This window comes from Mercenaria mercenaria, chromosome 12 (assembly GCF_021730395.1).
Source record: "Mercenaria mercenaria strain notata chromosome 12, MADL_Memer_1, whole genome shotgun sequence".
Taxonomy (NCBI): domain Eukaryota; kingdom Metazoa; phylum Mollusca; class Bivalvia; order Venerida; family Veneridae; genus Mercenaria; species Mercenaria mercenaria.
Window position 1 is genome coordinate 48,158,889 of NC_069372.1, and position 27,187 is coordinate 48,186,075.

At 33.2% G+C, this 27,187-nt stretch overlaps 2 protein-coding genes across 5 annotated transcripts; both read right to left on the reverse strand.

The window, feature by feature from the left end:
- Positions 1-210: 210 nt before the first annotated feature.
- Positions 211-10,638, reverse strand: LOC123535136 (uncharacterized protein CXorf65 homolog). The gene is made up of 5 exons (XM_045317682.2): positions 9,986-10,638; positions 3,462-3,548; positions 2,664-2,780; positions 1,419-1,493; positions 211-984 (listed from the first exon to the last, which is right to left on the reverse strand). Exons 1-5 carry the CDS (start codon positions 10,038-10,040, stop codon positions 842-844), a joined length of 477 nt encoding a protein of 158 aa, XP_045173617.2. The 5' UTR covers positions 10,041-10,638; the 3' UTR covers positions 211-841.
- Positions 10,639-15,002: 4,364 nt separating this feature from the next.
- LOC123534902 (uncharacterized protein CXorf65 homolog) lies at positions 15,003-26,415 on the reverse strand. 4 transcript variants are annotated; one of them, XM_045317366.2, is made up of 6 exons: positions 26,262-26,415; positions 25,641-25,894; positions 20,484-20,570; positions 19,326-19,442; positions 17,165-17,239; positions 15,003-16,002 (listed from the first exon to the last, which is right to left on the reverse strand). In XM_045317366.2, exons 2-6 carry the CDS (start codon positions 25,690-25,692, stop codon positions 15,887-15,889), a joined length of 447 nt encoding a protein of 148 aa, XP_045173301.1. In that variant the 5' UTR covers positions 25,693-25,894; positions 26,262-26,415; the 3' UTR covers positions 15,003-15,886. The 4 variants fall into 4 exon arrangements, with proteins under 4 accessions (XP_045173301.1, XP_045173302.1, XP_045173303.1 ...); XM_045317367.2 differs by having other exon boundaries at positions 26,057-26,413; XM_045317368.2 differs by having other exon boundaries at positions 25,641-25,902; positions 26,262-26,409.
- Between the last annotated feature and the right edge of the window lie 772 nt (positions 26,416-27,187).

Here is a 27,187-nt window from a genome sequence, read left to right on the forward strand (position 1 = left end):
AAATATCTGCCTAAAATTTGCATGGATGCAGCTGCGTTTAAAGATAAATCAGTAGTTAGGTTGGATCTTCCTCTTCAGATGTTCAGACCAATTATCTTAGACCCAAAGTAATCTAAGACCATGGATGATTTCTTCATTAAAACTGGTATCCTTGGTAACCAGGATCTTTATGTTAAGCAGCACTTCTGACTAAGGAAACACATAAAACAATTTCCATACAATATCATTTTATGAACACCAAACTATTCAATAACAAGTGTATATAATGTTTGTCAAAACTGATATATTTGATGTCTGTCCTGTTAACTGCGACCCTCAAAAATGATCACAGCAGATTCTGTTGGTCAAAATTTGGTATTAAGTAAAGTTTATTCAAAAGGAATCTATACGAAAGCATACCCTTTCAATAGAATAACAAATCAAAGCCCTATATCAAAGTATAGCATAATTATATGTAATGTATAAATTGAACAGAACCTTAAGCGTAAAACTGTTTTTGAATAAATCACGCTAGATCTATTATAAATCAATAAATCATTCAACACCTTCAGATCATAAGATATCAATACATATTCCCAAACGCATGTCAGTCGACAGATATACAAAATATAGATATATAACGTTGATCTAAAATGAATTTGATGATAATGAAACCTCGCTGTTAGAAATATGATTCATATATCATTCGTGAACGCATTTGGCGTGCAGCAAGAGGAGAATGCATGTTTATACGAAACGTGTTCTATTCCTGTTCATATAACCATTCATTTAGATATTTGGGTATATTAACCCCACCAATCAATCAACACAATTAAACAATGAAATGATATTTTTCTCCCTATCACTTATTTTTCTTTCTTTCACTGCTGGATGGTCTTTTGTTTGCAGATTCTTGACGTAGTTTTTGTGGTTGGGTTTTCTTGACTCCCTTTTGTTTGATATTTTTGGCTCGAGTAGTTGGACGCGACATACTGTTGAGTTTTACTGAAAGTATAAATTGCGATTATTATAAAAGGCCAACAAAAGCAAAATTTCAAAATTCAAACATACAAAATCGTTCTTTTAGATTTTTCACTATGTTTGAGTAGAAACACATTTTTTTACAATATACGTGTATTAGGTTGCAAATCCTTATGTTATTATTTTCAAACAAGTCGTTTATTTATCTTTCTTCGTTTAAGCCTTTGTTTTAACTAGACTTCCGTCTCTATAAATGATACACGTTTTGAAAAGTGCCATTTTATCAAGCTTACTATTGATCAATTATCAATTAATTGATTTGGATATTTCGTGTTGTAGCAAGGATTCTAACCATTCCATCCTTAGTCCTGTTAAGTTCTCTATGTTTTATTTTTTTAAAAAAAGTTTACATTTGCCTGTTTATTCTAGATTTTAGTAGTGACCTATATGCTACTTACCCATTAATTCGGGATTGCTTTCCTCCAAGTTATTTAAAAGTGCAGTATAATGAAACTGTCCGTTGTCAGGAAGCCCTGAAAGATGTTTGTAAGTTGATATAACATACACGATATAAAATGAAATAAAACAACAAGAACAACGTTACAGCTTGATTCTATATCAATAATACTATGACAAGCTTTTTATAAAAAATATGTTACAAAACATTTTCTATGGTCTGTAAGTTCTTTTGAATTTTGACGATGTTTTTGATAATTTTATTTCTAACTTAAAAAGTGTTTTCAGAGAAAATCCACTCTGTATTATGGAACAACAAATATTTCTTAAACTCTGAATGGTTTCTATATTGCTGATGCCACTTTAACACTTGAACTTGAATATTGTATCACACTCTATTGTCGTTCTTCCAGACAAAATGAACCATTTTTAAGCTACCGTTTTGGTATTTATACATAACTGAAACTTTGGACGCCTATTTGTACATGTAGAGAAATATATTTCTGACAATGATTTTAATAACAATTTGGGCAATAGTCACAGTTTATCCATATAAAATTTAATCGAACCCTCCAATTTTGTAGTAGGGCAAAACGGATCTCGCCTTATTCTAATGTACATTTTGTAGACTTGTCAAATGTCAACAAAGACTATTAACTTTTGATTTTAAACAAATAAACCGCTTATAACAGATTAAAAGGAACAAATACAATAATAGGATTTTAAATTCGCAGGTGGGCAATGTCATTATTATATTTCGGTGTTATTGAAATAAAGCATAAATATTTAAATCCAACGCATAGATTTGGTACCTATCATAGTCGTACTAAAAATGATCAATGAAATTAATGGCAAGCTCAGTCAGGGTACTTCTTTCTGAAATGCTGCCATAAATGCGCGGGCAATTTTAATGACCTTATAACTGAACACTTTACTGAAACTAGTTTGCTTCCGATTGTGAAGAAATGATGGGACATCTCGCTAGTAGATATTTGTGTAAACACGGAAACAGAACATTTTCTCTAGCCGTTTCATTTGGTTTGCTAATAAAGTTATATAGCGACGCAATATCCTTGTCAATAGAGGTTCTAATTTCTGACGGAAATCTGAGGTCTATGAAAGACTTTTTCTGTTAGAGAATCACCGACGGGCATTTATTTCATTATATCTTCAAAGACAAAAACCCTTTTCTACCTTATTATGACGTATAAATAACAATTTGTAAACAGATGCCTCTATATACTTACTTTCAACCCGAATAAGTATATAAATGCCTCTTGCTGTAACGACTTCAGTCGCGTATTCTTTGGTCCTTCCAGGCAGGTTCGTTACCTGGCCATCCATGTCTACCAGATCTATTACAACTAGAACATAAACAATACAGCTGTAAGTATTATTACTGGACCCGAAAATACGATGCGACAGCGCCAAACAATCACTTGTGCATGTTTGATAGTTGATACTGGCACAGTGACTACATTTTAGTTACTACGTTTTGGCAAAATAAATTTTTGAACGAACTCTTACTTTAAGGCATTCTGTCTAACACTACATAAATCTTAAACTGTTCCCTTGTGTAGCAAAATAATCTACCAGACACTATCTTTGAAGTAAACTTTGTTTAAAAATAATTTACTGTTTTATTTTATAACTAGTTTACTACCGCATAGGATACAGTAATCAACTATATTAAAGGTATGTTCAGAGCATTTGTTCAGTCACTGAACGTCCAAACGTCCAAAAAGCGAGTCGGGTGTCTTCCTAGCAAAATCAAAACTCTGGTACGAACAGAGCCGGAAATGAATGATTTGGAATGAATAATTCTGTACTTGGTTTGGTGTACGTGTAGCATACCGCCAAGAAGACTCAAAATGATGATTTCAAATTTTCATACTCAAAATTTTTTCTCTGTTTTTTTTTCTCGGTATCATTACATCACACTCCATGTTATATTTTACAAAGAATAATAAGAAGGTTATTAGTGTGTAGCCTTTGTATATAACGGTGTAAAGGTTTTAGTGTAAAATCTGTGTTACATAACTTACTGTCATCATCGCAGTTACATTTCTTCCGTATCCACTCCATTAATGTATAACTAGAACACCAGGGGTTAAATATCGCTTCCTCATTATCTGTAATAAGAACAATATATGATACTTCGTAAGTGTGTATAACTAGAACACCAGGGGTTAAATATTGCTTCTCATTATCTGTAAGAAGAACAATATATGATACTTCGTAAGTGTGTATAACTAGAACACCAGGGGTTAAATATTGCTCCTTAACAGCCTGTAATGTGAACAATAAGTTATAGAAGATTTCCATCAATTTATATGTTATATACACCAGTACATCATCATGATTTAAATCTTATTTCCTCGCTAGCTGTAACATGAACACATCGTAATATAAGACTTTTCATCAATATGTACCTGGAACGCAAGGGGTTAAAATGATGATGATGACAGTGATGATGACAATGATGATACTGATGAAGAGGCTGAATAGTTTATCATATGAAGGCAAAAAGTCAAGGTAAAACGTACAAAAAGATCCATACAGCACTTCACATGCAAATGTATTCATATCCACAGGGATAGTTACTAACATTGGATGTATAACATAGCAATCGTTTAGTATTACCTGTAGATAAGGTTAAATTTGATTGCGTCAATGAAATTTGAGGTTTAACAGTACATCTACAAAGCCAAAGAAATATTCAGCGGACGAAAAATATCTTTAACAAAATTCTGCGTGTCCAATATAATTATGTTCTACCGTATTGTCCTGTTCAACTGGATACTTAAGGTATTAGATCACTAAAAGAGAACCTCCTTTTTGAAGAGTATTCAATTCCTACCATAAACCTACTTTTACTGCAATTCTTGGGGGGCATGGGTTCAAGCCCTACTGGGACCAAATATAGTTTCTTTTTTTTTCTAGTAAGTTTTTACTTCTTTCAAGACTTATTATTGATTTCTTGTACAAAAATAGAAAAAAAAAATGATTTCTTGGTGTTCAAAGTGAATTTAATACTTAAACAGAAGGGGTAGAGTTACACATCTTTAAAAATATTGAGTTACACGCGGTGAAAGTTCTCTATTTTGCTTCACTCTTAGAAAATATTGTGAAGAATTTAGGTAGTTTTACGTCTGCCCTAAGTATTTTTAATTGAGTAGCAAAATTCAACAGAAACACAGCTTCGTCCTTATTTTCAATGTTGATATGAATTCTGTCTCATTAAATCCGTTTACTTGAGGCACCATAGAAAATATGATATTGACATTTTTATTTTGTGTTTTATTATTGTTTACCAATAGTTTGATGTTTCTTTTATTAAGATAAATGGTTAAATGAGTTCTCTGCAAATGTTTTGGATAGTGGCTATCACTTTGATATTTGTCTCTACTTTAGCTTGAGGAGATACCATAAGTTGTACAAAATTTATAAAAAACGGCATGGTAAAAGTTGTTTAAAAATTGCAAAATAGTGCAAAACATGGTTATCTTTCAGAATATACCAAGCAAAGGCCATTTTGTAAACATTACTATTAGTGAACTAATACCTTAAGATATTCTCAAAAAGTTGTCCCCCTTTAAAAATAAATGCCATTTGTAAAGAAATAACAAAAATCATTTGCTGAAAACTATGTTAAACATAGTTATGTGAAATTTTAGCACAGGGACAGTTTTGCAAATTCAAATGGTGTGTTTGTAAAGGCACGTACTGAACTGTCCAATAGTTTATCAAATTTATGCAGTCCTTTTCTGGAAGTTCAATGCATATATCAGTAAATTGACAATAGTGTTGTTGAATAATATACGTGTTTATGCACTGTTCAATTTTTATGTAAAACAATTAATTATTTATATGATTTTGGGCTGTTTGAATTCCTTCTTTAAATAATGACATAGACGTTAGTATAGATTAATTTCAAATTATAAATGAAATGTTGCTGTAACCTTGAGGTAAGGCAAGTCGTTTCATAAGGACAATGGAAGGTGGAAAAAGATAAAATGTACGTGCGACATAGAGCGAGGATTAAAAAAATAATATTAGAATCTTATATTACTTTTTATTTACATTTTACATTCAGTCCATCATGAATGCTCGTCATATGTGTAACCTTATTACATTTTCTTTACAAGTTTGATAAGTTTGATACTAGTAAATTTATTTCAGAAAAACCATCGGATCATAAGGTCCATGAGGTATTTACATATAAACATAATTATACAATGAACATGGCAAACATTCATAGCATATTCTCATTATACACAAATTTTAATGGAGAATGGACATACAATTTTTATATTACCTTGGCTGGTATAGTAGTTTTTATATCGATTAAATTTTGATGTAAGTTTCTAGTACAGTGTACTAGTACTAGTCCAGACTGATCTTAGCTAAACTGAATATAAGATCCGTCTGGATTTATAAACAATAGGCATAATTATTAAGCTTGTATTAAAGACCCGAATTATTTTCTGTTTTATGACAAAAGAGCGGTATTCGAGATATACATAGCCTGTAATATTGAAGTTACACTTAACAGTGTACGAAAATACAAAACAACAGATAATACTCAGTTAACTTAAACACAAAATTAATATATAAACATACACATGTGACATAAACTTTAATTATTAACATATAAACTGTTTTGTCTACTTTCAAATGCATAGTATACATATTGTGTTTATATATAAACATAGGTATTTCACAGCAACGGCCAGTCGAGTTCTTAATTTACATACAAATAGACAAAAACATTTCAGTAATGTTTCTTGTATTTCAAACCGATTCTTTTTCATATGATTGCTTAACGAAACCATTTGCCTTTTTAATCTTATCTAACAATTACTGTACTTTCATTAGAGGGGCTTCAAGTGAAATGGCAGGAATCAATTTGTGATTTCCCATCGCCTCCCACCACTTACCAAATAATTTATCTCGCCCGCCGCAAGAACTCTTGCCGTTTGATTTGCATCTTTCAGGAATTGTCGGCTGACATCTTATTTATGTCCACTAATAGTTACGTGATACGGCTTGGAGAAAATGTCTTGTTTATGCAATGTTACCATTTTAAGCCCTTAATTCCATTCCATTTAAAAGGGAGATTACCTTGTCGCATTATTTTCAGATATCGTAAAATAACTAAGCAATTTAAGCGAAAGCTACATGGAATTCGTTTCCATTCTTGTCTGCTGGGAGAGATTTTGTTAAATATTGTGTTTTGGTGATTGTTACAAATTACTAAATGAGGAGTTTTATTTCAATTTTATGTATGCGCATTTGTATAATGACTGGTGGTGTTTCTAAAACTGAACGTTTTTTTTTATGAAAACTCGGTGAAATTTTACGAAATGTCTACCTTTTACTTTTATCTTTCATCTATGTCATGCTTAAAAATCGGTCAAAATGTTCTACTCTACTGCACGGTCGCTTAATCCAAATAACATATATACAACAAAACTTCCTTTATTAGCGACATCTTTCTACAAGGGCAGACAGTGTATTTCCAAATTTAATTAATACCATTCTTAGTTTAAACTTCCCAGAACGATACCTCCGTAGAGCGACAACCTCTCGACAACAATCACACATTTAATCTTCACATTGGTGTTTGCTGTAGAGTGTATGTATTGTATTTTAATCTGAATAGCTTTTCTTATTGTGACGTTGTCAGTCAATGTTTCTGTTGTTGTCATCATGCTGGACGTGTTTGTATTTTGCTGTGTTTTATGCATGTATAAGATTTGCAAAATCATGTAAACATTAAATTTCCACGCCATTTTATTTTTATATCTTTTCAGAAATCAAGGGAAAAAAGAACTAATTGCTTTTTTATATATATATATATATTTCTTGAATGTATATAGTGGGTTATGTAATGGCTATCACGCTCGCTTCACAGGCGAGAGGTCCTTGGTTCGAGCCTTAACTGAATCAATGATTTATTATCAACAGTTCATATGTTGGCCCTGTATTTCAGATAATACATTTCATATAATTAACTACAACGATGAAAATAGACTAAAACGGTACGATACGCAGATGTCGACACATTGGTTACATTTCTTTTTATATTAAAATTTGTATGGAGTTGAACGTCTAGCATTTATTTATTGCAAAACGTGAATCTTATGCAGTCACCTCGGAACGACTTTCGCTAAATTCACATTGCTTTTGCGACGTAGAAATTAGAAAATTATTTTCTGATTTTGACTGTAATTTGCGACGGCCTACAATCTTAATGAATATCTGGTTGGAAGTAATGTTTTATTTTCATTACGCAGTAGTCACAATGTAAAGGCAGCGTTTGTTTCTATTAATTTCGTCATTTTAAAGCAATCCTTATTCTAAACTTTCATCATTAATGACATCACATGACCCATTTATGTCAATAAAACAGCGTTTTTTTATGCGGTTGGAATGATTCCAACATAGTGTATATTTCAAAAATATAAGATATAGGCCTAAATTTTCAGAATATAAGCACTGTTTTGAAGTAATGCATTATGTTCATTTTAGTAATATATTATATCAATTTAACATCTTCTTAACATTTTTCTAGGAAACTAGATATTAAGTGGTTGGGATAAGCATAACTAATCTTGCAAACCAGGGACTTACCATTGTTGCCTAACAACAAAATCAAAGAAATGTGGAAAACTTTTGATTACTGTGGATGATTACAATATCTGGTTATTATTGGGCTTGAACAAACTACTAGTAGTGTCTTAAACTGCACTCGATCTATTACAAAAAGCTAGATAAATGAATATAATCAACCTTATTTGTCCCTATAACTGAAAAATACGACCAGGGAATGTACCCATTGTTATCAGTTAAACACTTTTTATATAACCTCTTTAATCGTTAATAGTTTCCATTATGACTGAGAAGAATAACAGTAATAGGTAAACAGTAATTAGCTATTTTCATCAAAGGCTAATGGAACACTTTTCTCAATAAAGAATTATTTCTATTGTAATAATACACAAAGTGCGTCATTTATTGTACATATTGTATATAGCGCTGCTTATATATTTGTCGTATTGATATCACATTTATCAGTTACTCGATACCTCCACAAATTAACGATATCTTACGTTAGATTCCCGTAGGTTGCGGTAATATCCACAATACCATACCTTACCCGTTTCAATAATTTAATATACTATACTATCATTACTATTAGGCTGACTTGGTTGATATTATCTTCTACTATAATAGTAAGGCCAGAAATTAATAGCGTTGTTCGGTGTAAGAATTTTTTAAAACATACATAATTTTAGTAATTTAGGAATATAGTTTTTTATGAATTGTCGCCAGTCATATGTTTTTCTGTCTATTTTTTGTAGGTTAAATGGTAAAAAATTCGCTCATTTTAAAATCTGCATGTACACTCTGTGGGGTTTGAGTATATTGACCGTCATACAGTTCTTATAAGACTTTTATATTTTTGTATCAAACATTTTACGTTACATAAAAAGATTAGATTTAAGAGCTATAAATGTATTCCGTGTTACGAAAACATTTAACACACTTTAGAAGTCGCACTTCTCATTTTCGATATATTTAAGATATACTTGACTTTTTACTACCCGTGGCTATTATATATACTTCGGTATAAAGGTATCAAGTATGAACTAGCACCCTCAATATTCCTGATTTATGACCGCAAACCAAATATCAAATCTCTTATCAAGTACTTGTGATCCGCAGTTTTAGCTTAAATAAATGAATCAGTTTTCTTTGCTGTATCTTAGTAATGTGTTGTAAAATTGAAAAACAGTAAATTAAAAAGAAAATTCAGTTTTTACATTGAGTTTATACGAATTGTACACGAATTGATCTAAAGAGACAAACATCGCAGTGGTGTTCTGACGATTAATCGTGATTCATTAAGGTAATGGACTCGTACTGACAATCGGCAATTTCCGTGTTTTTTCCCGTATCATTCATATGCGATTTCGGCATTTTATTTTGTGTAACAACCGGAGAATGCCGAAGTCTAATACGGAGAATACATGTACGTAAACAAACGGAAATTGCCGAATGTAGCCGAATGTAATAACGGGTCCACTACCTTAAAATTCACGTTCAGTGTTGTTTTGTTGACGAATATAATTATTGAAAAAAAAATTCTGATACTGAGATCTTTTTATTAAATAATAAAGTTGTGTTTCTTTTGCTCTTTTATATTTTGCAATGACAAAGAACACACTATGTTTAGTGTAAAATGCTTGTTTTGAAAGTGAAATCTTTCTATCACCGATTGGCGAATATTTCTTAAAACACTTGAGTTTATGACTGCCAATATAAGAAAATTAGAAAAATATATGCACCGAGTACAAAACAGTAAAGTATGTAACAACAACAAAAACAACAACTGCAAGAACAATAATAGCAGCAGCAGCAGCAGCAGCAGCAGCAACAACAACAACAACAACAGCACAGCAGCAGCAGCAGCAGCAAAAACAGCAACAATAAGAACAACAACAACAGCAACAGCATCAGCAACAACAAGAACATCAACAAGAACAACAAAAACTTAACTTACCTCCATATTTGACAATAATAAAAGATTTGTCTGGGTCTGAATTAGTTCCCATCATAGTTTCAAATCCACGCAGCTATATTTTTTTTATTTCAGATCCTGTGTAGTAACTAAACTGTTAACCTCTTCATAAACTTTAAATTGTTTGAATTCACCGACACTTGTCAATATGTCCGACAAATTTTCAACATATCAATATTTAGATATATATCCGTTCACTTTTTTAATTATCGAATCATACCATTTTTATAAAAGACGGTGGCCTACTAAACTACCTCCAAAAATAATTAAAACCTAGTTAAAAAACTATTTTTCTATCACTCCGATCGACCATTCAAATAATTTAACAATCAGCGCGGGTTGTTAAGATTTAAGCAGTAGGACAAAGCGAACATAAAACACGCTATTATATGTACCTACAAGCACCCATTCAAAATAATAATTTATGTTTAAAACTTTACAGCTTTCAACTCTTAAGAAGTTATCACAATCCTTGTTAAATCTCAATTCTGTTATATAAAGCTTTATTCTAGCGCCTGTAATATAATCTGGCCGCAGTCGTAAACATTTTGAACAAAAGATGTATAAACGGAAATCCTAAATATTCGGTTTTCAAACAAATATGCAATCAACTAGAAAAATCATCTTAAATTAATCCATTATTATTTTCATGGTTTGTTTTGTCAACAAGATTCAACCTATCGACCAGACCATCCACGGTAGTGTAGATTATTATTTTCTTCTTAACTTTTCTATAACATTGGCAAATTTCAGGTGTTTATGGATTTTGTGGGTGTATCAATAGGACAGCAAATTGATTTTACCCGGTTTAGATTAATATAATCTCCTGTCGCACGCAGAGTGATATAAATTAATATGAATAAGTCAAACTAGCGCCCGGTATTTTAACTTTCCATTTGTTGTCTCGTTCTGCAAATCGGTGCCAAAATGATAAATTGTCAAGAGTTTTCTCTTGTTTTATTGAAAGACATGCGTCATCTAAGATCGTATGGGGAGAGGTAGTGGGTTCGAGCCAACGTGGGTCACGACCATGACCTCTCATATGACACCAGTACTAGTTTTTCCAGGAAGCGGACTCGAGAGTGGCTCAAATAAGCTTTAAGCTTTCATCACAATCAAGCTAAAACAAATTAGTATATACTAAAATAAACTAGGATCGTATGGTTATTATTCAGTACTATTGCCATGGATAGGCTTTATTGTAGAGGCCGTTGGAGACCTGTGTCAGACTCGTGTTAAAACTTCACTTGGCGATGTCTGAACTATTTGTAGTCACACACCAGTGATATATCGAACGACCTGAACCAGAAAACCATGGAGTATACTTTCACATGTGGTAACGGATTTCAAAACTTTCGTTGGAAGCTAAAAATGCGTACCTAGCGGCGAGGAAGTATTTTCTCCGCAGTGAAGAGAGAATGTCGTACGATTGCTAAAAATTTATCAAAATAATTACAGCCTTTAATTTTTTTTTAAAGAAATTTGAATAGTTTGTCATTAATACGCATACAGTAAACGCGGCGAAAAGTAAATGACGTCAACATGGCATCGGCTCCCTGGTAAAGTGAAGTATGATATTCACTCTAATTTGTATGATAATAATAAATTTAAACTTTTTAAGTGACTATGATAGTTTCGCGCGAATTTCCACTTTCTTAAGAGTAGCGAGTAGCTTCTTTGTATCAAGATTTAAAAACTGTAAAATTGGATTTCTTCGAGCTCGCCTTGAGGATTTACCATGTTTCATAACATCACCAATGAATACGGAAAAAAATGTATTACAAGCTTTAATTGAAAATGACCGGATTAAGCACCCGCCAATTTTTCCAATAACATGTCACCGACATCCATTTGCTTACACTTCGCCTGACCTTTTGAAAAAAGTATGTAAAAGACGCGGAATAGTGATCATTAATTCAATTGGACAACTCGTGAAAATATTTAGGCAAAGATAGTAATTGTTTAAAGTTAGGTAATATAAAAAGAAATGCTCAATATCACGTACATTCTAGATAAAAGCTAACAATTTTGCGCTGTTACTGACACATAATGACATGACGTCTATGATGTCATTTTTAGTAGCGTTTCTGTAGTTTTTTTTTCTATCATCTCCAATGGAACACTTCGTTCGCTATGTCGGTAGATATTAACATGTTTTGCTTTGTTTGGTTCTAGCTGGATGATTTAATCCCTTGTGCTTAATATCGTTAGCTGCAGGATAAGGACACGGGATTTCATAGACTTAATAAGACAACTACCGAAATGACAGGAGCAAGGAAAGATAAAACTTCAAATACAAAGGTTAAACCTGCGTTAGCGACCATTTGTACATTGTAATAAGCAGACACTAGCCTTAAGGAACCGGTCAGCTAGCTTTCAAATTGATCTTCTGTTCTAATTTCAATTTTCCATAAGCAGCCACCTGTCTTAAGCAGTCAGATTGTATGGCTTTCTTGGCGGGCTGCTTAATACAGGTTTTACTGTACTTTAATGGTTTTCTTACGATTTTAATCAAAATGAAGTAAAATGACAAAATAATGTTGTCCGCGTAAATAAATGTGAAGTAATGGTCTGGGTCTGAGTGCCGGAAGTTTGTTTTGTTCGTTGAGGGTAGATCTGGATTTAGAATTACTATCTTACGGATTTTATATTTTAATCCTGAGTTCCAATTAAGTGAGCTCAAAGTACCAATTTTCACATCTTTAATTTGACGTGACCAGGGAACAAGCGACCTCCAAAACGGACGCTATGCCACTAGGCTACCAAGTAGAATAACAGAGAACATTTCCATGCAAATATTTCAAATTTCTTGGCGGCTTTTCTCATTACCTAACCAAACATTTCATGTACATAATTTTATCCTTTGTAAAAGAACTTGTTACACAAAGGAAGCAATTTTCCTAGCGTTGAGCAGTAATTATGCTTTGAATACATGGCCTTCGAGTGTAATTACAGAACTCTATTTGTAACTTTCCCTCGCCTTTCACGATTTACTCAAGAACCTATCTCTGTTTCCGTTTGGATCGTTTAGGAACTGCAAGCAGGCACATTGAGATTACTCTACAAAATTTGCTAAAAAATATCCCGGAAAAATGTTTTTGTACAGTGTGATAAAATAAACGCCCAAAAGTTAATTAAGATGGGGGAAATAGTTTGTTTTATTGCTTTCAGATTTTTGGAAACAAATTGTGTAAAGCTAAAATGGACGTAGTGGGTCATAGCGAGCGCCTACATCAAGCGCATTTCCTCTTCCGGATGCCACGAGTGATTACATTCGGTTAATTGTTTTTTAACGGAAATAAACGTGTTATCCTCTAACAAGGGAGGAAGCGTTTTATCTCTTGTTCCTTGTTTGAATGATTGTTTTATGGTTAATTGGCTTTCCGAGATAACAATAACGAGCTCATTTTAAACACAGATTAAAACATTGAAATTAAGGCGACTAATTATCTGCTATCTCCGGTACAACTGAAAACAAATGAATACAACGTGAACAGAGTTGACAGTATTTCTTTTATCAAAGTATCATCCCTTACGAGATGGCCAGTCATTTAAGAAATGAACTATTTTTTCAGAGTTCATGCATAATGGACAATGGAATAGGATCGACAAATCCATGAATCGCGTTCATTTTGCATATACTCCGAAACATTATTTTTTTTTTTACATTTACATTATATTTCCTTTCTTTTTGTAAAGAAGGTTGTATTATAAATTGCACACATTCTGTTGCATTTAACATTAAAATCAGCTTCCCGGACATTCTGTTCGCCACACGAAACAACTGCAACGTCATCTAAGGAATGTTCTCCCTGGCTGTACGCGGACACACTCAAAACAGCGGTCGGTTGTCACTAAGTTGCCTTGTAACTTTGGCGTCCCTCTTTCGGCTGTCCATACAAAATGAACGTGAAAATTTTCAATAGGGAAGAATAGGGCGAATGTAAATATTTACACGTATGAGACACCTTTGCCTTGAACATATTTACTTGCCAAATTCTCTCTTGTAATGTCAGGCATCAGTTAGGCAAATTAAACCATTCTTTATTTAATAGCTAGAGGTTCACTAACCGGCAATAGCGGAACAACTCTCTGTGGGATTTGAACTTTTGACTTTCCGTTTTCCAAGCCGGAGCCATGTCCACTAGACCATAGTATCCTTCGATAGTTAAATGTCTGTTAGTTGTTTTCTATCCCTTACACAGAGCTGTCGTAACTGTAGTTTTCATTTACATTAATTTCTTCAACTTGTAGTATGTCTGCGGTGATAAATATCTCTTGACTTTTCTAAGTCGACAGATCATGTCAAGTAAGACAGTTATGTATAGTTCACAGCGGAAATAAACAAACGAATCGTCCGTCTGTCTACAAGTTTAGACAAGCAACTGCGCCGCATTTTGAATCAGGTTTTCTTTTCTTTTTTATTAACAAAATTGCCGTTTCCTCGGCAAACGAAAGGTTGCTATTCTAATTTGCCACCTTTTGATATATTAAATTCAGAACTCGATCTGGACTTTACAATTTACATGTAGTAAATTTTCCTAAGCGATAGAAAGACAATTCAGAATTCAAGAGTTGCTGATGGTTTCTTTAGGTTTAAAAGATCACGAGTCAGTCTTTAAGTAGGCGTGGTAACAATTTGCTTGTTGTTTGCATTTATGTCTAATGTTGCTTTGTCATTCCAGAGTCAGAATATTTGATAAAGAAATAGAAGACCTATCTTGAACACATTTTTGTTAGTAAACTGGGCTAGTATACTGTCGAGTTATCTGTCCGAATTTCTGCAATCAAATACGCAGAGATGCATCAGCATTGTAAAGCTGATAATCAGAAATCCTCGCTTTGTTCTGTATTACAGCTCGGAAAACGAGATCATTATTTTAGAAAGGCATTGGCTTCTCATCTAAATTAAAATCGCAACCGGGATCTTCAATCTGTTAATAATAATCCTAGGAAATAGCATTGATGTGGAAGGAAAACAAATAAAGAATTGTTTTTATTTTTTATTAACAATAAACTATTTCATAGGTAGATCAGAATAACATTCATATCATTTCTTCTTAAAACTGACTATTTCTTTTTGTATTTGACATACATGTATATCCTATGGCCCGCCACGTAAAAATGATCACAGAAACTTTGGATGTCAAATTTGGCATCAAACACAACTTATGAATTTGCATAATACATGAATCGTGTAAACTATGACAGACTGAAAATGGACTCTTTTCAATAGAATTATACAACTTTAGTCCTTTATACATGTATAATATAATTATATATAATATATATTATACTGAACTTGATCTAATATGTAAAACCGTTTGAATTGCAAAAAATATATTATAAATCATTACATCCAGCAACATGCTTTTAACCTTTAGCCTGCTAAATTTCTAAAATTGACTGGTCCATCATTCAATTTGGGCAAATACCATTTACAATTCAAAGGGGTTATCACTGAAAATTTACTAACTGAATAGCAAACAATGTAGACCATGATCAGCCTGCACTGTGCAGGCTGATCTTGGTCTGCACTGGTCGCAAAGGCAAGATCAGTTGCCGCCAGCAGGTTAAAGGTTCGTAAAGTTGATTCAAATATCAATATACAACATGTATATACACACAAAGTCCAGATTATTCGTATTTCAATGCCACGTGAAATATCAGATAAATTCAAATTGATATTCATGAAAATATTCTTGAAGTTGTGGGTGATAAGGAAACTATTGTCAGAATATGTGAAAATGTTTTTGGCATAGAGATGAAAGACAATGGCATCATGAAACGTTTTAAATCCCCATTAAGGTGATGAAATAATAAACATGACATTTTGTTTGAGTCTCAACGTTTGCAATAATGAAATGACATTCGTCCGCCTTATCACTTATGTTTCTTTGCTGATTCTTGACGTAGTTTTGGCGGCTGGGTTTTCTTGCCTCCTTTTTGTTTGACATTTCTTGCTCGAGTAGTTGGACGTGACAAACTGTTGAGTTTTACTGAAAATATTAATCGAAGAAATAAAATATACAAGAATATCCTTTAGAAGCATAATAAGTAACCGACTGAAATAATAGTAGACTGGATTTAGTTAAGTCTATTGTAATGAAATGTGCAAATTCCCTCACATCCCCTGGCATAAACTTAAATGGAATTATATCACATTGTATACAGATTAACCCTCATGCCCCTAAGCACCAATTTGGGCATTCTGTTATACAAATTAAATGGTCTTCATAATCCAATGAAACGCTCACATATAGAAAAAAAAGTAATTTTCTCGTCATTTTGACATTCTGAGTGGATTGGTCACGTTTTAACGTGTATATTAATCATGCTTCAACAGGTAATTGGAAAGACAAAAAGGTCGTTCTTTTTTTCACAGCAATTTTAGCTGTAAAACATTAGGTATTTTGGAAGAGAAACAGTCAATAAATTTTAAACTATATAGCCTTATTAGACATTTGTCGTTGAGTAGTTGGTCAAATGGTCCCCATGTTCCAGAATGGTCAGAACGTACACCGTAGTGCAATAGAAAAGCAACAAAACTATTCAGCATGAAAAGGATGGATATGTGGGATAAAGACTCGCTGAATCTAAATAAACAACAAGTGATTGAAAACTAGATTTTTAACGATGCAATTTAAAAGAAATAACTGATTTAAACTTGGTAAATGTGGTTATAAAGAAAAGAAAAATCTCTTGTGAATGTTCTGTAATGCAATTCATTCACGTATACGTCAAACTCTTTGTATGAATTTCATTATACCGAATGTGGGGTCTAACGAAGAAATTAACAGAAGCTCGATTGTATGTTATATATCAAGTTTCAATGAAATATGTTCTCATGCTAAGCTTAATAATTTCTTAATAGTCGTGTACAAAGATATTCATTATGTCAATTTGTCTTTTCTTCGCTCTATCATTTGTTCTGGTTTGTATTCTGTCAACTACTACACTAAATATTCTGCATGTTTTAAATCAGATTTACTGAATATGTTGAATGGTGTCGTAATATCAGATTTATTTACTTGTGCCATATATCAAAAGATTCTTTTATTTTTCCTTTGTTATTTTTCCATATTTTTTTGAAGAAAATCATGATTGATCAAATTTACCCAATAGCTGTAGATTTTTAATGGTACCGTACATGCCACCTACCCATTAATTCTGGATTGCTTTCCTCCAGGTTATTTAGAAGTGCAGTATAATGAAACTGTCCATTGTCGGGAAGCCCTGAAAGATAAATAATATTTTATACAATAATAAAGTGATTCCTGATAACTAATTATGTAACGTGTTTATTTCGAAATATGAACATTGTTTTTATTGATGAAATAGTAACTAAATACATCGTTCTAAAGTCTCTAGGGTTAGTAGTAGAAACTTTTGAGTTAAGACGATGTTTATTGATTACATAATTAACTTTTATGACTGATTTGAAAGGAAACTGTCCCATATAAGTCGAATAGTGAAATATCAAAATCTTACAGAATCTCTACATTCATGCCTTTATGCTAACGAAACATAAAAGATTTATAATTAATCTCAAAACTAAAACAACCGTCCTATGTTAAGTGACTTGGGGGATTTACAACCAACTGATATGCTTTGTATATTTTTTCCATAACATCCTTTTGAAGTATCTGGAATGATGCGCTGTATCAGTCATATCAGAAAGAATCTTAAAAGTATGCTTTGCAAACACTTTTTATATAATATATGAATTAGATTTTAATTGATGCTGGATTTGACTCGAATATTACATGTTTTCTTTATTGCTGATGACACTTTGGAAAATATACGTACAAGCTTGAAGGTGCAGTTTTAAACACACTCTTCCGGTGATAATATAGCAGTGTTACCGTTTTAAAGGTACACTTCTTGACATACATAGATATTTTAACATTTCGGATGATATTTCAAATTATAATTTTAATTGAGATTTTAAGCACAATGTTCTTTCTTTTCATTCTAAAAGTACTAGTATACTGCACTTTATTGTTTCTTGTGAAATTATCTCAGATATTTTAGTTTATATAATTTTACGTATTAAGTACACCACTTTAAGGAACAGTAGTGCCAGGTGACAAAATTCCAATGCCAGTATTTTCGACCATGATTTTGAAAAAAAAAATCTTTTTAGAAAGTGTAAGTAAGATTATTAATCTAAGAAGCAACTTTAAAACGTAATTAGAATAATTTGAAGTGTGTATTTAAATCAAAAGTTAAACATATCGCCCAAATTTACTTTTAATTAAGAAGGTAGAAGGGCAAAACGGATCTCACCTAGCTTCAATATAGATCTGTCAAATGTAAACAAAGATTATTAACTTTTTGATTTTAAGCAAATAAACCGCTTATAACAGATTACCAGAAACAAATATAGTAATAGGTTTTTATATTTAATGTAATTTTAATAGTTTGGTGTCATTGAAAAGTATATATAAATAATAAGTCCAAGGCACAGTTTTGGTATCTATCAAACTCGGACTAAAATGTTTGCATTAAACTGGGTAGCTTAATCAAAAGAATTATTATTCCAGATTAATATAGCGCCCTTTTCATGATAAACACGTTCAAAGGGGCTTTACATATGGCAAATTCATCCACTACTAGTACAGACCAGAGGGACAGAGTGAGGAAAAGCCCCAATAACTGATAGAGATAAATCCTTTTTAGGTATAGGCCTGTCTAGCTATTTGCGAATAGACAGCCTGTTTATTTAACGTGCCCGGTGTATGGGAGACATTAAAGAGCATCTCAGAAATTTCCAGTTCCTGGACCGGAATTCGAGCCCCGGAATTCTGGTTTGCCTCTTAAGGTGGTTGACCTGTAATGGCAGGTCGGCGATAGCCGTTTGATAATGTTTTCTTCGTAAACAATTTCGGCATTTCCCGGCAGGTATTGAAAACTGTGTTTTAGTTTAAGCTATATTATTGGCCGAAGATTGCCGGAGTAGGATACGGAGATTACGTAATCGCACGGAAAATGCCGAGCGTTATCACCGGTCACTACTATTGTGAAATCATTAAATTCCATGGGATGACATTTCGTGGTTTTTGTCCAGAATCATGGCTTTTTCGTCAACATGAATTCGTGCATTTCATGCACATTACATTGAAATTTATACAATTAAACAATTCTATCATATACAACATGTTCTTCTGGTAGGAAGGGCTTCTTATAATACTTGTGTGATTTAAATGTCCAACTTATTTGCTGTTTTCAAACGTTTGTATTAGATATGTGTATATTATGTATGTAATGAAGATATGCAATAAAATATGATTAAACACTAACATGTTCATCTAGAACTTACTTTCAACCCGAATAAGTATATAAATGCCTCTAGCTGTAACAATTTCAGTTGCGTATTCTTTTGCCCTTCCAGACAGGTTTGTAACCTGACCGTCCATGTCTACCAGATCTATTACAACTGAAATACAAACAATTGTAACATTACTTTAAATCTTGGTCAGGAAGATGGTCTTACTGTAACGCATCATGCGTATGCACTATACTTTACGCAAAACTAAATTGTGTTCAAATGCTTATAGACATTGCTCTTATTTGTCTGACGTCACCAGAAGCTTCAAAATATTGGAGTGTATTGCTAATCAAATTAGATTCTTTAATATGATTCTTTAATATGCAACTGTACATAGATCTACATTGATTTTGAATATACAGCTAACGGCTGTGTTTTTTTTTATTCCTAAGTAAGCTGACTTGCGTATATAATACACCACACGGTCAAACTTGAGGACTTTGTCAGAGCACATAATCAAGTACTGCTGTGACTAAAGCGAATCGGCTGTCTATCCGACAAAACCAAAGTATTTGATTTGTATGGGCAAAAATAATCATTAATGTAAAGGTAGTGCATAAACAGACCATCTCAGGGAATGTCAAAAAGTGGTCTCTTAAGTTAATTCTGTAACAACTCAAAAACAAATGGAGAAAAGTGGTCTCTTATTGCAAGTGGCCTCTCAATAGACGGGGTCTTCAAGCAAGTTTGACAGTAAAGCCAGCAACTAGCAACATAACTAATCGGCCACGGATGCCTATGACTTTGATATAAAATGGCGTTGCAGTTCTGTCTAAAACGTGCCTTAATGTCAAGTTTAGATCTGTCATGTGACCAGCAAAAGAGGGAAAATAGTTCTACAGAGAAAGAACGCTGTCAACTATGTCCGTTATGCGGCCACCTCGAAAGAAGGATGTTTATTATGCGGAATGGATTCTGAAATGTGGCAATATGAAGGAACCCGACTTCAGTTGACTTGTATTTTACTGCATGATATTCAACACCACTTTTTCTTTTCTATTTTTCAAAGCATATGTATGGATGTCTCGTGAATAATAGTTCTCTGACTGAGTGATTATCTAGAAAGTATACGAATGTGGATCTGAAGTGTCTGAATTTTATATCAAAGAAAAAGTTCCTTTATTTGTATATAGTCTGCAACTTACTTACTGTCATCATCACAGTTACATTTCTTCCGTATCCACTCCATTAACGTGTAACTAGAACACCAGGGATTAAATATTGCTTCCTCATTATCTGTAAAAAGAAAAAAGGCCACAAAAATCACTACATCAAATTGCTTCCTCATTGTCCGTAATAATAACAAAAGACACATACAATACTACATCGTTGTGTAACTAGAACATCTGGGATAAAAATATCGATTCCTCGATCATTATCTGCAATAAGAGCAAAGGTTATATAAAATACTACGCCGAGGTGAAAATTATAACATAAGGGGTTTCATTACCTGCATCAGGAAAATAAGGTGATGAACAAAATAATTGGGCCGTGCCATGAGAAGACCAACATAGTGGGTTTGCGACCAGCATGGATCCAGACCAGCCTGCGCATCCGCGCAGTCTGGTCAGGATCCATGCTGTTCGCTTTTAAAGCCTATTGGAATTGGAGAAACTGTTAGCGACCAGCATGGATCCTGACCAGTTGCGCGGATGCGCAGGCTGGTCTGGATCCATGCTGGTCGCAAACTCACTATGTTGGTTTTCTCATGGCATGGCTCATATTTTAAGACTACCTTTAGCTGGACTAAAATATATATGTAAAAAATAATTTCTGATGTTATATTTTTGTGCCTTTTGGTCTACATTGGCACCTCTGTACTTACAAGACCTCGGCAAGACTGAGATTTTGTAGCCTTCAGTATGTTTCTGAATCAGGTCGTCTCAAACATAGAGAATTAAAGATGAAGCAAAATCTAACTTAACCTTTGAGTTTTTTAACATATCATATCCACCCATATGATTCGACATATGAGTTATTATAGAAAATTACGTTTTATGCATGAAAAGGCATTGAGTGCGGATTATAATAAACATTATTAGAACTTCTGCTACAGTTCGCATCAAAGTTTGTTTGTATATGGCCTTGACACATGTACATACATTGTTTCCTTTAAAGTTGACATTCCAAAGTAACGGCATGTTAGAATTCCTATTTTGCCAGTAATACCGTGTTCACACTAGCAGAACGGTTTTATTTTTATTAGGCACTAATTGGCTATAATTGGTATTTGACATTCAAACCCCATCAAAATTTAATCTAGTTTGCATCCACACTAGGCAAAGAAATGTGGTTTAAATATATACATGCAATGTTGGATGTTAACAAATATCTTGCAATAAGCAAAAAAGGTTACAAAGAATTGTGGCTAACAGAAACAAGAAGGGGTCATCAATATTTAAACTTCTGTGTTCATCTAAGAATTTCTGTTCATTCCATCTATTGTCCATTTTGAGCGTCAGCATGACTCCATATCGCAATTTAATGATTTTGTTTCAACCACAGTTCAATTACTTTTGCCAGCCACAGCATCATTTGTTTGATACAAAAGAGAAACACATGGTATTCTTCCTCCAAAAGGTAAGATCTGTGGATTTGGGATTGTAAAACCAGTTATAACCCACATTTGCGTTCACATTTGTAAAATAATGTAGCATTACTTTTTAATGTAGTATTAAAACCACCTCCCGAGGTAGTTTTAATGCTACATTACAGAAACCACTTGACCTTTACAAAATTCACGTTTTACACCACATATAGTGTGGACGCAGTCGAGTTTAAAAAATAAACCCAAGTTAATGTAGGATTAAAAACGTAGTCTGAACACGGTATAAGAGACATTTTTTCGTGGTGATTTTCTCTCATTATTTTATCATTACATGTACTTTCTTTTGTTATCTTATCTTGCTTCCGTTAGAATCTTCGTATAACAAGAAATCAATTCTCCTGGCATTACACAATTACTGTTCTTTCAGTACAAGGGCTTCAAGTGTAATTATAGGAATCAATTTTTGATTTCCCATCGCCTCTCACCACTTATCAAACGTCTTAACTCGTTCACTGAGAGACTTGTTGCTGTTTAATTTGAATAGTTTGGGAATTGTCGGCAAACAGCTTGTTTATGTCTACAAATAATGGCCAACTACTTCCGCGAGAAAAAATGTCTTATTTATGCAATATTACCATATAAATTTCCTGCTTCCATTGAAGTGAGATTAGCTTGTCGCATTGTTTTTCAGACATCGTGTACAAATAAGTGAACAGATTGATGGAACGCAATTTGATTCTCGTCTGCTTCGTGGAGGGATTTGGGATTTATTGCTGTTCGCAGACTGCTACTATACATGTAAAAGACTAGTCGATGTGTGAAACCGGTTGTTAATATTAAACAAGCGTGTTTTTTAATCGTATGCCTGCATGCGTATTTATTGGGTGTTAGTAGGGCGTTTGTACGTAAACTATATTTTTAAAATTTAAGCAATAAAAATTGAACGAGTTGACCTTACGCTCGCGATTTTGAAGAAAAAAATGCCTAAAATTAAAAATAATAGGAAAATAATTTTCATGATTCACGTACGGCGGTATATTTAAGACATGAACTTATTTCATATTAGCGCTCGAAAAAATGAGATGTCGTGCATTTGAGCTAGTATGTCGTGCACTCGAGTGTACATGTCGTGCAATCGAGGTAACAGGTCTAACGCTCGTTATCATACGTCGTGTCGGAAAAGGCTGTGTAGCGCTCGAGATAAAAGGTGAGATGTCATGAGATCGAAATTAGATGTCGAGCATTCGTCATAAGATAGCTTGTTCTTTCCTAAAGTCGCGCAATATTTCCGCTGCATAACTCGTGCATATTTCTCGATACAAAGCTAATAACCCTTAAATATCAAAATTGTAATTATGTGTAGAGAAATGTCACAAAAAAAAACAACAACATACATAATAATTACAGTTAAAGAAAGTTTTATCCAAACTTATATTTGCCAGAAATCTAGTTTGGTTATATTGTCTTCGCACATTATAAGGTTTGCTTAGAAATAACAAAACTGCTTTTAAAGAAACCGTATACTGCAGTATGGTTAAAACGGAGCTTTAACATACATGTACTCAAATTATATTTATTTATCCAGTTAACTCACTTATTCCTGACATTAGTTACACATATTATGCTCAGCTGATTTAAACTTACCATCGAATAAGTACATTAGTGAGTTTCATTATAATTAAACATAATACCGTATATTTGTATTCACGCTTTGAAAATAATACAAAAGTGAATAACAGATATAGCGAATTAATTAGCTGTTTCATACACTTTTCCCAATAACGCACTATTTCTGTTATGCGGATACAAAAAAATGCGTCATTTGTTGTACTTATAATTATGTATATAGCTGTTTATATATTTGTTAAACCATTATCATATTTAACAGATATGTTTAATCTTTATAAAGAGGACAATGCGATACCCTTGCATATTGACTCTATCCTGTGTTAAATATTAATAAATGAACCTGTAGTGTGCGATAATGTCCATAATGCATTCCCTAACCGTTTTAGTTATTTGATCAGTTATACTGTTACAGTCACGAAACTATCTGGCTGACGAATTAGCCGATACATTCAAATTTGTATGAAACAGTCTGCCAACGGAGGACATAATCTGGCTGATGAAGGCACGTGGCTGCATAAGACAATTTGAAATTAGAACAAAAAGCAATTTTGTAAAGTTAGCTTACTAGCTGCTTATGGCCGCTTTCTGTAGAATAATAAAGCAAAATAGCTTGGTTAAGAATAAAACCCTTTAAAATATTTTGAGTAATTTAGGAGATTGCATGGTTCATTTATGTGTTTATTTATGACTTATTTATTTATCTGTCTATTCATTTGTAGGATAAGTGTTTGTATAAATCTGATTCAAAATAAAATGTTACATTAATAGATTGTCATGTTTGAATGGATTTTTATTGTGTTTCTGTGCATGTAAAACCTGCTTTTTACATTTAACGCTCTCAACAAGAACAGCAGAATAAAGTATTCATTAAGTATCTCATGCGCACACCTTAGCTCAAATGCACATCGCAAAAATGTTTACAAACGTCATCATAGGCTTCCGTAAATCATTTTCCGAACGAGCTATTATTTCTTTTTTCTTTTCTTTATAGCTCTACCTGTCTTCCGTATTACTGAAACTGTTAGAGCCGTACTTCTCATTTCCACTTGACTTTTGACTACCCGTCGCAATTATATATACGGCGGTATAAAGGTATAAAGTATAAACTTCTGCCCCAATATTTCTGATTTATGATTACCAATCTTATCAGGTACTTGTGATCTGTATATTAGACTCGATAAAAGATCAATTTCTTAACGGTATGAGAAAGAAAATACAGAAATAGAAAATAAGATTTTAGAAAAATTTTAAACAGAGATTCAGGTAATTGAAAGAAAGACTGCATTCCCGAAGTGGAGAGCAATCATAAAACAAAGAGCTGTATGTATACCCCTTTCCTTATTACTATGAAGGTAATAAACAAACATGTGATACTGAGATTGGTTTTGTTTTAATGCCGATAATAGAATTGTGTGTCTGCTGCACTATTTCTCCTTGCAAGGACATATTACACCATCAACCTAATCTCAAATTCGCTGAAAATTGCTTTATACATTACTAAATACTTAATACTAATTTCTTAAGTTACTATACAAAAGAAAATCAGAAAATAATATGAGCCGTGCCATGGGAAAACCAACATAGTAGGTTTGCGACCAGCATGGATCCAGACCAGCCTGTGCATCCGCTCAGTCTGGTCAGGATCCATGCTGTTGGCTAATGGTTTCTCTAATTGCAGTAGGCTTTAAAAGCGAACAGCATGGATCCTGACCAGACTGCACGGATGTGCAGGCTGGTCTGGATTCATGCTGGTCGCAAACCCACTATGTTGGTTTTTTCATGGCACAGCTCATATGAAGTACTTCGCATGACTCCTTTCATAAATCGCAGGTCCATAGTTTGTGTAAATGATCGGTCTATAGTTCAGCTCTAAAAGTCAATACTTGAAGAAAAATATGAACATACATATGTCTCTGATGTCATGTAATAAAACACTTTTGAATGGCTCGCTACATGTCAAAACTATTGACCGACCGTCTTTTGGACCGCGGGCAATAGCTTTGACTAATGACCGGCAAGCCACGCAGTAAGTGTATTCCAGGAAACAATATCTGAGACTGTATTCATTTACAACAACAACAGCGTCAACAACAATAATAACAACAACATCACAAATACCAGAATCTTACCTCCATATCTGACGATGATAAAAGATTTGTCTGCGTCCGAATTAGTTCCCATAATAGTCTTTAATCAACACAGATGTCGATTTTTCAGAAGTTTCCTGCCAGATCAATATTTCTTACTTCTTCAAAAACTTCCAAGTTGTTTGAACTCACTGACACTTGTTAATATATCCGACCAATTTCAAACATATTATGATTTTATATCTATTCACTTTTTGATTATCGTGTCAGACAATTTCTTTGATACCCAGCGATACCTGCAAAACTTCTTATACAAATAATTAAAGTCAATTTAAAAAAAGGGACTATTTTTTTTTCTATCGTTCCAATCGATCTGTCAAATGATTTAACAATCAGCGCGATTTGTTAAGATTAAAGCAGTAGGCCAAAATGAACATAAAACAGGCTATTATATTTACCTACAAGCGCCTATTCAAAATAATAATTTATGTTTAAAAACTTTAAAGCAAGTTATCAAACTCCTTGTAAAATCTTGTTTCTACTAAATCTGTACTTTTAATTCATTATCGCCAGCGCCTGTAATTTAAGCTGGTCCTAATCTTAAATAACTTGAATAAAAGATGAATAATGGAAATCCTAAATTTTCAGTTTTAATATATTTACAAACGAATACGCAATCAACGGCAAAACAGCGTAATCTTGAATTAATCCATTTTGGTTATTATTTTCACGGTTTGGTTAATCAACAAGATTCAAGCTATCGATTAGCCCACCAACGATTGGGTAGAGCATTAATTTTCATCATAACTTTTCTATAACTTGGACAATTTATGGATTTCGTGGGTATATCAATAGAACGGCAAATTGATTTTACCCCGTTTGTATTTTCATTTCCTCTAATCGATAATCTCCTGTCGCATGCATGGTGATATAAATTAATCTGTAGGCATGTTAACTTTATCTGTTTTCTCGTGCGGAAAATAGGCGCGACAAAAAGTAAAAACATACTGTCTTACTGGAAGTATTTTCGTATCTAACTTCACCCTCTTCGTCCCGAACGGGACATAAAGCGTAAAGTATTTTCGTGACATTAATCTTCACTAGCATTTTCGGGCGTTTTCGTTATTTTATGTGATATTTTTTAACTAAAATAACATATACAGTGTAATGTATGTAACATTGGTCTGGATTACAGTCCCCTTCACTATTACACAGTAAATTTCGAGAACCAGACTACTATAACGGTATTAGTAGTTACATGCTTTTTCCAACTATGGACTATATAATTATTGGCAACCGGTTGCAAGTTTTGTTGTATATAATCCACGCATTCTGGTCAGGATCCATACAGTTCGCTAACAGTTTCTCTAATTGCAATAGGTTTTGAAAGCGAACAGTATGGATCCTATGGATTAAGCACATCTCCTGAAAATGACATAAACGACAGTTTCATATTATATTCAGGATGCAACACACTATGATTTTAGAATGTCTAAACATCATTAATTAGTCTTCCTCGCTTGGCGCTAAGCATTAAGAGGATATGTGCTGAGTGAGTGCATATAGATGTGAATCGGGTGGGGTATTAG